Source organism: Furipterus horrens, unplaced genomic scaffold (genome assembly GCF_987537825.1).
Source record: "Furipterus horrens unplaced genomic scaffold, mFurHor1.1.pri manual_scaffold_15, whole genome shotgun sequence".
Classification (NCBI taxonomy): Eukaryota; Metazoa; Chordata; class Mammalia; order Chiroptera; family Furipteridae; genus Furipterus; species Furipterus horrens.
The window spans coordinates 13288328-13301918 of NW_028327185.1; the positions used below are offsets into that span (position 1 = coordinate 13288328).

The window sequence follows — 13591 nt, forward strand, 5'->3', positions numbered from 1 at the left end:
ACCCCAACATTGTTGCTCTCTCCCTTGACTACCCAACGGTGCAAACAAGGCCCCTCTGGGATTTCGACTTCCCTGAAATGCCTGTCACCACCCTTCTGACTGAAGCCCCTCAGAAACTCTTGTTCAGTGCCTTGTAACTTCTGGTACTGTCATTCGCTTATTCAGATGCGCTTGCTATTCCATGACCACCGTATGTTTGGTAGAACGGTACATCTGTCTGGCTGTTCTAATCCAATGGCGATGCCCTTGTGGATCGCCACCACGTTCTCTCGCTGTATCCGCAGCGTTTCACACAGTCGCGCAGACAGGTGCTCAGTCGTAGTTTCGTTGGCTTTAGGCACTTAGGCATTGTGGACCCAACTGTGGTCTGAGATTTTTTAACTTGATTCTCCAGTTCTTGCCAGAGTTTTTAAAAATTATGCTAATTGTTTAAACCCTAAACTCTTTGATGCCCCTCATCTCAGAATCAGTTCAAGCCCGTATCTTGGCCGTTAAGGTCCTAAACAATGTGCCTCGTCTTTTTTTCCTGAAGTCCTATGACTGACCTGAATGTGTATTATTCTTCAGCTCTGTGTGTTCCTTTGATATTTTCTTGCCATTGCTGTTTTTGTCTTCAGAATTAATTCTTCCGCGAGCATTTATTAGTTACCTGTTATGTGCAGGTACTGTACTAAGCCATTAGAAATATAAAAATGACACAATTTAAATAACAGTCTTTTGTCGGCTTCCCTTATAGTATTCGTGAAAGTGGCCATCCTTTAAAAATCCCATTCTTAATTGTGAAGTCTCCTGAGGTCATCTCAATAAAGGTTAATCATTCTTTACCTCCAAAGCACCTTTAACACCAGAATTGGGAAACATCACACAGCCGTCTTGTTTGCATTGGTGCATGTATCTCCTTTGCATCGAATAGGTTGAGGTCAGGGATTGTTGTAATCATTGTTTGTCTTTCTTTTTCTCTCCCTGTGCCCAACACAGTGACTTTAAAATAATTGATGCTCACTAAATGGAAAGCTGGTTCAAAGCCAAGGAAGATCCAGAGTATCAGGTAGAGGATCAGGAGAGAGTTGTATTGCCAAAGCCCTCAGGAAGGAGAAGCCGTAGGTGATTCACTAAGCTCCAGACAGGAAGAAGGGTCCAGACTGTCAATAACTGGGCTTGGCAATTAAGAGGCTCTCGGTTTTCATAACAAAAATAAGTTCCATGAAGCAGCAAGGGTAGACATCAGAGGACAGCAGATTGAGAAATAAATAGAACTCTCCTTCAGTATAATTTTTTAGCATATATTTTTATAGACATTGGCTGGGAGACAAATTGAAGATATATGGTCTAAATAAAGATCTAGAATCCTGCATGTATTATATTGATATAGGGAGCATCTGTATCTTTTGTACAGTAAATAAGTGAGTAGTAGACTTGACGTTATTTTAAGAAAATTTATAAATTTAACCACTATTTTCAATCTATTAGAACACTACCGTAGATCTGCAAAGAGGTTACCAGGGTACTTCAATCAAAGTTAGTGATGTCGCATATAAAGCATGGCGGAAATTATTCTGACCCAGAAATTATTCAGAGTGGTTTTACTGATGTGCCACACTTGTTTCTCCCCCTGTCCCTGTTGGAATGGTTATATATATGCCTGTATCAAATAAATGAATTTTGAAAGATATACCTGAGTAATTATATACATTGGTTTGATTTGGGGCATAGTATAGTTGATCCTTTTCAGACACATTTAACATTTCTGCAGTCAGAACGCCTTTTCTCTTTGGTGGTATGTCATAGATTTAAGGGACTTGTTTCCCTTTACTTTGTGTTAACATAAAACAATGATGAGTCCCTGTCAGTAGCATCTTAGATTTGACAGAATATGGCAGAATAATAGACTGCATTAAAGTTTAAAGACTCTCTGACTAATATTTTAGTTTTGCTGTAACTAATGTTGAGCCAGTCTTTTTCAGCAATAGGTGCATGATATTACCTGTCTCTCTTTCCTGTGACAGTGTGCTCTGCCTAAGTTTATGTCAAAACCATGACAGACTCTTTAAGTGGAGGTGGAGGTGGGAAAAGGCAGGGAGGAATCCGTAGGGAACGTCTTGTGTGTTACCTAAGTTATGATTTGGGCCATAAGGAACAGATCTCGTTAACCATATTGTTATGCCTTTGCAGAAGCACTGAGAGTTACTAATCCACGTGAAGGTAGACTTGATTTCTGATCTCACCGTCAAGGAAACCCTGACTGATTGGTTCATTTCTTTAATCACAGACATGTGCTGAGTGTCTGCCGTGATACCTGGCAGTGTGCTCGGCATTGTCAACAGCCTGTCCTTGTTCTTGGGGGTTTCATAATACAGTGAAACTGTACCGCAGAGGTCAGTGGTGCCTGAAGCCTGCTCCTTACATGCATTGTCGAACTGAGAGATGAAATAGGCAGTTTCTTAAATGAGGAGCTGCCTGAGCGGGGAGCTGGGTGCTTGGCCACGTGAGCACCCAGTGAATACTTGCCGACTGTTGAGTGGTGATGAACTAGGAAATGGCTGGGGTTGTCGTGTAAGTGACAATACGAGAAAAGATGAGTGCTGTAGTTTCTTTTCAAAATAGAATAGATATTGAGAATTATAAAGGGAATAAGGGGAGCTTCTCAGACCATTTTAGACATGACTAGAATAAAAACTTAGAGCTTTACAGTTTCTCACCATAGAAGACACAGGTTCAAACTTTGAAAACATTTCTAGAGATATCATGGTGGATTAACAGATGGAGAAATAGAACAGGTTCACATAAATCAGCTTCAGCCAATCAGCAGCCCTTTCTCCAAAATCAAATGTAAATCAGGTAATTAAATAGAAATACTACCTCTATGCTTGTGCTCATTTATTTTAATACTATCTCAGCACCTACTCTTTGAAAGAGTGAAAGCAGCAGCGGGGTGAGGGGGAATGCAGTCCGATGATACATCCTTGTTTCCTCCGGTCACTGGAGGTTAAATGGGGAGCAAGCAGAACGCCTTCCACAAGGTTGGTAGATTGATTAAAACACGGATGGAACGGCCGCCGTCTCCCCTTGGAAACCTGGGAGAGCGAAGCCAGCTGCTGTCTGCAAGTGCTCGCGCCCACCGAGAGTACACGATCTATCATCACAATATGGTGATGAGAGGTGTTTTATGTTTGCGTTAATTTCCCCACTAAATCAGTAATTATTACAATCCTGTCCCTGCTGTTTACCCTGCAGCTGTTTTTCCATTTGTCGAGAGAGCGGGTGTTCTCCGAGGACCGCACACGCTTCTATGGTGCAGAAATCGTCTCCGCCTTGGACTACCTACATTCTGGGAAGATTGTGTACCGTGATCTCAAGGTAAAAAAAAAAAAAAAAAGTGATCAAAATTTGTTTTTGCAGAGACTATAGGGACAAAGTAATTACAAAGTTACACAGTTTGGAAGAAGAGCAGATTTAATGGGGCAAAAAAGAAGTTCTGTTTAATAATGTGGTTTACTGCATTCACTGATATATATGTTATGTCTGAGTTTTTGATGGAGGAGAATTTCTGCTTGACGGCCCTGGTGAAGCATGATCTACCAAGAACAGTTTCCGTTTTCTGTGAATGTTTTGGGTAATGTTAAACGTCTTATTACAGATCAAGTAACTTGGCAAGTGACACTTTAAAATAAGGTTCATTATTATAGCCTAACATACTGTGATATGTTACGAAGAAACTTTAAGACTTTATTGGAGGAAAAGATTTGGTTTAATTTTGGTATGAACTTTTTGGCGGGTTTAAATACTTGGAGCATTTTTAATATAGCCTTTTATTTGTTTAACTTGCATTTTAAAAAGTACTGTCTTGTTGGAAAGAGTGAGTTTACATCTCAAAGCTCCATCCTGATGAGACCTTTGGAAGAATTCCCCGATCGGCAAAGGTCAGATAGGAAATATTTTAGGCATTGTGGCCCAGAGGGTCTCTTTGCAGGAGGCTGGATTTCACACATGGGCCACAGTTTGCTGACCCTGGACTAGTCCAGCGGAGGCACGGTGACCTCGGGACTCTGGTTCACATCAGCTGTATCAAGGGACTCTGTGCCCTGACACACGCTGAACAGATTCTAAATGTGACAGTCTTCCTTTCTCAATAAGTAAACCAGATAGTAATGCTAACCTATTAAATTATGTCACAGAAGTACTTTATTTATTTATCAAGTACTGGTTTATTTAAAATTAATTTGATTTGTAGAAATAGGAGTTCCACGAATCTTTTCTGAAACTCTGTTTGTATCTCCATAGTAGGGCGTAAAGAAGAAATCCCAATTATTCCCTCACTCTCATCGCACTCTTTTTAAAGCATCCATGATCCTTAAGTTACCTAATTATTTAAGCACTTGTCTAGGTTATTTCAAGATGTTTGTAACATGTTCCTTTATGCTATGAATGACCCTAAGGAATAAGTATCTCACAAAGTATTATTTTACACAGTGACAATAAAATATAGTGTGTATGTTTACATAAGATTATCATTAAAGTTCAAAAGAAGCTCTAAAATATTGTGTATAGGAGAAATGAACCACGCGACTATGACTAGATCAGGGATGGCCAAGCAGGCACTGCAGTGGACCAGAGATGAGTACCAGTCAACAGTACAATTATATTTAGCCTGAAGCTTTTTATAACCAGAGATGTGACAGAATTCAGCATCCCTGTATCTGAAGTCTGCATGGCCAAATAATCCTATAATGTTTAAATGTCTTGACTTTAGAGATTTTTAAAAAAGAAATTAGTTATATGGCAGGACAAAACTTACAATGTAAGTTATATGGCATTTCCAAATTTACTTAAAAATGGTTAGCTCTTCTCTGCCTGAATCGCCTCCCTTCACTCCCACTTTATATTTTATGAATTCTCTTTGTAGGGGGTGAGGGGGTGTCCTGGATTTAAGGAAATGAGGATAATTATTGAAATACTTGATAGCATATTTAAAATGTTTGAAGCTGGAGGGTAGAATTATTAGTCTAAAGAAAGAAAGAAAAGAATGCTAGCATTGTGTAAAAACATGGTATAATCAAGATGGTGTTGGTCAATATTTACCATTAACAATATTACCAATGAACGTATTGATGTACTGAAGTTCCTTAATATGATTTTCATTGTCCTGTCCTCTCTGATGATGGAAATACTAAATTTATTAAGCTGCAACATGAAGAACCTACTTTATGGGTGACTGTGAGTCATGCAGTTTCCATATGCATAGACCACTAAACTTTACTAAAGAATTAAGTGATCTCTAAGTTTATTTTTTTGAAATACAGCCTTACCTTAAAAGTCTTAAGTAATTGTATGAAGCGTGGGACAGAAACCATATAAATCTACACCAAAAAGAATACATACAGTGTAAATAGCCAAACTGGGTAAAAAATGTTGTCTTTTTATGGAAATTCCATGAGGTATATATACGTGTATTATTTTTTCTCTCCCTGAAGCATGAACTGTTAGCTTAACAACCCTGTGATAAGTAGTAAGCATAACCAGATTTTTAATACATAATTTTGTCTCTCAGACCTACTATTTTTCTTCATCATTGCTTTTGCCAGCGGGTGCACCCATTAAGCATAAACATACAGCCCTTGTAGCCCAGGACTGATGGTGGCAATAAAACATTTAAGTTTTATAAACAGAGAGTACCTGACCAGCCAGTGACAGTATGCATTTTGCATTTTATGGCTAATGAAAGGAAAAAGGAAAGCTATGGGGCCGAGGAGAGAGAACCAGAGAAAGGTTGTTTGTGAATGTCTGTGTTCCTCCCGCATGGAGCGGAAGCGCTCCTACAGATGCTTGGTCAGTCCTGTTTGCGTTAGTGCTGAAGCATCAAGGAATGGAAGTCCAGGTGCTCTGCTCTGTCTAGACCTTTGACCTGCTTTGAAAAGACTTCCAGGTGATTCTCTGTGTCCTTCACGGCGCTAACGGTTTGTGTATGTTCCAGAAACTTCGTTATGCATCTGGGGAAAACAACTATTTTTTAACAAGACTGGATATTTAATTACCCCTGACTTATCTTTATACACATTGGATTTGGGGGTATTTTTTAAGGTGATACATCTCTGATTCTTATTTATACTGTTGAAGGACAAGTTGTTTTTGTCATTCATGTTCAGCAAAATATTCCAGGATAGTGGAGAGAAGAAAAAGAATTGATGGAAAAAGGTGGACGCTCTTCTAATATAGCTGGCTTTAACATGATGAAATGTTTTGTTGGTTTATTCAGAAGAAATCATTGCATATTAAAAAGTGTTTTTACTGAAGTCACTGAGCTGACAAACATGTTTTATAGGGTTTTATCCCTGCTCTTTACTCTTTGCTTAAAAATACAGCGTCATCCAGAGGAACACACACTGTTTGATACTTACACATTGACCATTAGACGCTATATTTAGTGATGATCAATACATTTATTGACTGCTTAGGGTGTTAAGTTCTGCAATCAGTATCTCACTTAATTCTCTAAAAAATCACATTAGGTTGTTACTGTGATTCGCCTCTGATTTATAGATGAAGTTGAGGCACATAGAAATCAATAGTCCAAGGTCACACAGTGAGTACAGGATAAAGAATGAATTTATGGGGGGTTCTCTAACTTGACCCAGTACTCTTACCCACGGTGCTCGCTGCCGCCCCCATGCAATGTGCCCTCACCCCATGACCCTCGCCCCCTCTCTCACACCCGTCCCTTTGGGTGACCTTGTTTCTTACTAAATATATCGTTGCAATTTTTCAAGCTGATTCATAAAACAAGGAGAATGAGCAGCTGTGCTGGTTTTCCCAGGACCTCCCCAGTTACAGAACTTTGAAGTCCTGCGTCCCAGGAAACCCTTTAAGTCCGGGGCACACCGGCACTGTCACTCTCTGTTAACCTGTTCCTCACCCCAACCCTGTCCCTGCACCTCACTTCATTCCTCATCCCTCCAACCTTGGTGTGCGGCTCAGTGATGCGATCTGAGGGGAGAGAATTGGTTATGAGCCAGGATTGAAAATAGATGACAAAATAGCCTTGGCAGCCTTGGCAGCATGCGGAGAAATGGTGCCTGATACGCTGCTTCCCTGAACGCCTCCCCACACCTATGGAGCGTGGACGGAAGGGCAGCATGATACACACCAGACCGGGGCGGCGGGGAGGGGCGGGGAGTAGATGGTACATTCGCATTCTGTGCCGAAGATTTTATAAGACGTTCTTATGTATTGGTAAAACGTTGATTAAATACTTTAAAAGATTATACAGCATTTGAAGAACTTAATTTGGTTTTATTTGTGTTTATTGTAATATATTCCTATATTAAAACCATAAGCATCTTCTTAAAAATGAGAGACAGGACATGGACATTTTTATTCAGCAAAACAACAGACCCTCCAGCATACACTTCTGTTCCTCATTATGGCAAGTGAGGAGAGAGGGGAGGAAAGGAGGGAGAAGGGAGCAAACCGGAGTGTGGAGAAGAGAAAGGCCAAGGCCGCGAGAGGGAGGTCGCAGGAAGAAAGAGGAGCGGACAGAGGCACTTTCTCCATGTTTGTTTGGGTTTCACGTTCAGGACTTGCTGCCATTTGGGCAGCTTAGGCTTGATTTTTAAGTTCCAGCTCGCAGAGAAGCACTTGGAAGATGCAAGATTTCTGAATTTAGATAATAAAAGAACTTTTATTTTTGTTTTAATTTTTTAAAAGAATGTATTGAGGCAGATGATCTTGCTACTTGGTTAACTCTTTAAGATTCTCTTTGGTGTTTTGTCATTAATGGCTTCAAAGAGATTCCAACTAGATAATATCTGTGCTATAGATTTCCATTAACTGTTGAATGTTTGATCATTCTTTTTCTTTTTATGTTTAAAAGGGTCGGTGTTTCCTTTACAGCAGTCCCTCTCTATATCAGGGTTCACTTATCGCGGCCTCACTGTATCACAGGATTTTTAAAAATATTATATTTAATTATTTATCACAGATTTTTTGCTATATCGCAGGACTTTGCCGTACTGTATACGTATGTTGTTAAAGTTATGTAGGTTTAAGAGTGTAGAATATGTTTAAGAACATAAGTAGTGTTTATAAAAGTGTGGAAAAGGTTAATAAGGGAGTGGGAAAGGTTAATAAGGGACTGGGAACTGTTTATAAGTGTGGGGGAAGCATTTATAAAGCGTTAAAATATATATAAATACTAAAATAAATGTAAGGTTCCTACTTCGTGGATTTTCACCTATCACGGGGGTGTCTCGAACATAATACCCGCGATTAGTGAGGGATCACTGTATTACAAAGAACTGCAAAAGAGGATACTGTCTTACCTTGCAAAATAAGATATAGGTTTGATTACAACAATGACCAGAAAACATTTCTGTGAGTGAATATTCACAGATCCCCAAGAGAAATTGTTCAAAACCATCTGTATAGATCCAGAAGAAGATGCTCAGCTCTTTGGGATTGTTTAGATCACAATCCATTTAAATATAAAGAGGATTGGTTTCTGTTTTGAAAAGTTAATTAGGCTTTAGTTCTTAGAACTTACACAATAATGGATCTTACTCCCATTTGTTTAAAAAGTCAGTAATTTCATTATCAAAGTATTTAATAAAACATGTTTCTTTTCCATATACATTAGGAAGCTACAGGGTTTATAAGTACTGAAAGCTCTCTTAACAACGACCATGTCCTCTTTCCCAAAATATCTTACTCAGCATTCAGTAATTGTTTCAAAACAGTATTTTCCTGTATTTCAAGAGTATAGGACCAATCATGATCTTTTTCTTTCTACACAGTTGGAGAATCTGATGCTGGATAAAGATGGTCACATAAAAATTACAGATTTTGGACTTTGCAAAGAAGGGATCACCGATGCAGCCACCATGAAGACCTTCTGTGGAACCCCAGAGTACCTGGCCCCGGAGGTAGGCAGGCGCGTGTGGCCCGGGCACAGGGAGAGAAGCGTGGGCATGATGCCCTGAGAGGGAGCCGTTCAAGCTGTCAGAAATCACAGGGCCTACTGTTCTTACCTGACCTGCCACATGAGTCAAATCTTAGTTTGTATGTTTTTAGAGAGGAAGGGAGGGAGAAAGAGAGGGATAGAAACATTGGTGTGAGAGAGAAACTTTGATCCGTTTTCTTTCTCAGACGCGCCCCAGCAGGGGACCTGGCCTGTCCTGACCTGCAGCCCACGCATGTGTCTTGATCCAGCGACCTTTTGCTTTGTAGGATGATGCTCAACCCACTGAGCCACATCGGCCAGAGCATATCACTTGTTCAACATGATATTATAGGGCAGGGATATATATATATATGCATATTAAGTTTTATAAACTTTATGAGCACAAAGGTACTAACTGTAGTAGAGTAAGTCCATTTTCAGTTATTGGCCATATACATTTTATTTTTTTTGATTATGCTCTTTTTGATCCATTTATTAAAACATTCATTGAATGACTTCAAAAGTGTTTACAGTTTTATAAACCATTTGGATTTTCCTTAGAAACAAAGAAATGGATCATTTGGACTTGCAGTATTTTGGGTTTTCATAATTATTGGGAACTATTTCGTTGGGAGAGTTAAGGAAATGGCAGTAGCTACATTTTGGAATTCAGACCCAAATAGCTCCAGCGGATGGCCGCCTGCTGAGCGTTCCAGAATAACTCATTTCTTTGTTTAGTCGGCAGGTGTATATGGTGTGTCTGCTATGTGTCGGGCATTTTTCTGGGGGATGTGGGTCCAGGGAACAAGACAGAAAGGAAACTGCTCTCAGGGCACTTAACTCTGGAACAGGATTGTTTTGTGAATGTCGTGAAAGGCAGATTTTTTGTTTCTCGGGAGTTCAGTTTCCCCGGCTGTACACTGGCCATGGGTGATGTTTTCCCATAGTTAGAATAACAAAATCACTTGTGTCACAGTTCGGGGAAATTATTTCTGAAGAAGATAAGTGCATCTCATTTTAAAGGCCTATGACCTTCTAAGAAACAAAAGTCTTCTCCATGCAAATGTCACCAACTGAAGAACAAGGGCCAATTGTTTCTGAGTAGAAAGTGTACAATTTGCAAGAAATCGCTAATTTCTTTTTAAAGACAAGTAAAAACATTTCTGTGTGTGTGTGTTTTCTTTTTAAATATTGCAGAAGTCTGATCTTTAAAAGGAGTTTATATTCGTAGGCTGTTACATGCTGATTCATAATTAAAATCTTGACACCTCATTTTTATTGGGGAGAGTGATCATTGTAGTTGCTGTTTGAGGATGACAAATCTTGAGAGAACTAATTTCTCCTGCCAATTTAATGCCTATATTTTAAGTATGTATGTCAAACACTGCATGTTTGTTAAATTAGGGTAACTTCGAAATGTGTTTACTCTTATTTTAAAAACAAGAACCTGTGTCCCTTTTCTGGTCTTTGATATGAACCATTTCACTAAGGACACTCATCCATTCATTAAGGAAATATTTATTGAATATTTATTAGGTGCCGTGCATTAGGTTAGGTGCCAGGGGTACTCAAGTATCTTACTGCTTACTAAGGCGATAAGATGTGGCAAATAATGATGACTGTGCAAACACTGACTGCTTACCTGGAGGTGTGTGGAGGGCGGTGGAAGGAAAGGGGAGGAGTGTGAGCTGGGGGCAGGGGTGGAGTGGGGAGCAACCAGTGGCAGGGAGGGGAAGCAGGGAGAACAGAGACGGGACATGTGGACGGGATGGGAATCCCTTTAGGCTGCATCTCAGGGAGAAAGGAGAGTCACTTCTGAACTGAGAGCAGGCGACACCATGATCACACGGTCAGTTAGGAAGGCATTGGCCTGGGTCGGAACTAGCTCATTCTTACTTCGCATGGGGGGGGTCTCTCTCCTCTCTTGAACCCTGGAGTTTCTAGTACTTCCCCTTGTTAATCCAGACTTTTGCTGTCCTCTAAGTAGCAGTTGTTCCTCAGACCTGGAGTATGTTTTTGAGTACGGCTTCTCGTGAGCGGCTCGCTGTCAGGACTTTCCGTTCTTCTCTTCTTCCCTTCTGCCATGCTCCCACGGGACAGGGACCTCCCTGCGCCCAGCAGTGCTCATCTTTCTTTACCGTTTCCATTATTTTAATCTGGCAGAAATGCTTTGCTGTATAAAGGCAGGTGAAGGGTACTTAAAAGAGGCTTTAAAAAGACTTAAAAATCAGTTCAAAACTGATTTAACTGTCCTATATATCAGATTTATAGCTGATTTGTAAATAAACTTAAGCTTTAAATGAACTTAAGTTTCTTCTTCTGGCAAAGAGCACCAGGAAAACAAGTCTTACAGTAAAAAAAAAAATGCCATTTGTTGGAAAAAGAATATTTAAAAAAACATTTGTTCTATTACCTCTTTTGATGAAAAGAATTGTAGATGTTTAGTGTTACGGGGGGTGGGAAGGAAATCATGTAATTTTTAAGAGATTGCAGAGATGCAGTCCTGGCAGGCATATAGACTGCCTTTAGTGGGCTGCAGCTCTGAAATGCACTTGTGTATATAGTTATAAATGGATAGTGCTTTTGTTCTTACTGATATCAGAAGGACATGAACTTGACCTCTCGCATTATGGACAGTAAGATAGCTTGAAGGGAATTTGGTTGTGCAAACTATACTCTTATTTTCAAGCCTAGAAATTTAAAAAGAAATCAGAAGCCATATACAAAACCTTACTTTTAAGTTTTATTATTTGAGCGGGCTCTTGTTGAACCCAAACCATTTTATGCGGCGCTAACTGTTTAGTCTCAGCTTTGCTCTGGAGTTAGCAGCACCTGATCAACTTTCCAACTGTAAAACAGTTTGAAAATGAAATGTAGCTTACATGCAAGACCCAACAAAATTAAAAGTGTTAAGTACGTTTTGGCAGTTCACTTTTATTATGCCCAGTCCTCAAATGTACCAGCAGATAATCATCTGAATGTCAGTTATTTTTCACATGTTTATGTGATCACACAGAAAGTACACGCTAAAAAGAAGCAGATGGTGGCAGATGGGGAAGGTTGAATAAGGTGGTTTTGGAAACCTAGAGAAATGCACTTCTGTAATCGTGTAAAAATAAAAATTATTTAATAATCAAGTTAGAACTAACAAAAACATGGCAAAAAATGACTTGATTGTTGGCAAATATATGGCCTCCAGTTGTGGTTGCCATTCAGAGGAAAAAATGTGTATAATTTTTGTTTTATATAACTAAAAAGTGTTTTTCCAGTGGCTAAAAATGTACTTTTGATGCATTTTTAGTTTTTAGAACCTCATTTTTAGAAAACATTCACTTGCTGTCATTTTATTTATTTTTCTTTTAAAACCTACTATCTTTAATATATTTTACATAGTATTTTGAAGGTATCTGAAATAGACTAGAATATTTTGATACCTGTTTTGATACAAAGATTCACTCAAAGTCATTGTGATGCTACATATATTATATTACAGACAGAAATTAAATTCTATATAAATTTAAAGCCAACAATAGAAATTAACTTCTTTAGAATGAGTTGGGAAAAATCATATAAATTAAGAATAAAGGTAGTTGGTAGCATGGCCTGGTGTAGGCGGGGGGGTTAGGGGGAGTCGTTAAAGCCTAACTAAACTTAAGTATACTGAGTGGCATTTTATTTACTTATTTTAAATACAACAAAGAGTAAATGTAAAAAGTCATTTTCCGGGTTCTGTCAATACTGTCTTTAGGAGATCTTAAGAGAAATAAGTGGGACCAGAGTTACTTATGTTTGCATATTTAATTCGTAGGTAAAAGTAGTGTAGCACGCATACTTACCTTTGGCTTATCCTGTACAAAATTCTGCTATTTCTACCAGATTGCAAAATGAAGTCTTAAAACTTGTAAGATTTTTGTGAAAATAGAAAGTTGCATTGGTAGCCTTTCTAAAAACTGTGCATCTCTAATAGTTTGTTTAATTATGAATAATTCATGAAACACCTGTCCTCTCAAGGTACTTTGGAAAGCCTTCATCTTGCTGATGGTTCCGAAAAGGCCTGTCACCATTATTAAGGGGCAGATTAAATCATGGTTCCCGATGATCAGTTCGGGTAGAAGTTATGTGCTTTGTAATTGGAATTCATACTGAAGAACTCTTGTCATATGGGTCTGCTTACTATTTATACTGTTTCTGGGTATTAAAAACTATCCCATTTTGTCTCCCAGTTGAACATTTCTAAAATAGGAACCAAAATGGTATTTTTAGATTCCATGTTGATATTTGTTAGTGTCAGTTCTTGTAGTCGCTATTTTTCACCTGAAGCTTTTTTTCAGTATCACGTGGACTTTTATTTGCATTTAATACTTTGGAATGGTTCTAGTTTGCCATAACATTTAATTTTAAATTCTCTGAAGCATGAGAACGTATACAAAAGTAACACTAGCTGGTAACACTAGGGATAACCTGTAGTATTTTACAATGGCTATTTTTGCTTGGGTTGCAAAGACCCTCTTTCTTGGAATCGTTTGTTGCTTCAGAATAAAAAGGAAGTATAGAAATCTCTGGGAAGGTGTGTGTTAAGTGTGATTCAGTCACCGGTATTGTTCCCACCTAGCTTTTCTCTTGTTCAAGCATGTTGCCTGTTTTAGCCAGAGATGCTTT

At 38.9% G+C, this 13591-nt stretch overlaps 1 protein-coding gene across 1 annotated transcript in view; it reads left to right on the forward strand.

The window, feature by feature from the left end:
* Positions 1-13591, forward strand: part of AKT3 (AKT serine/threonine kinase 3) — a 190633-nt gene that overhangs the window by 150483 nt on the left and 26559 nt on the right. The window contains exons 9-10 of the mRNA XM_090263249.1: positions 3235-3357; positions 8787-8915. Coding sequence (XP_090119375.1) covers positions 3235-3357; positions 8787-8915 — 252 coding nt within the window. The remainder of the gene's footprint in view (positions 1-3234; positions 3358-8786; positions 8916-13591) is intronic.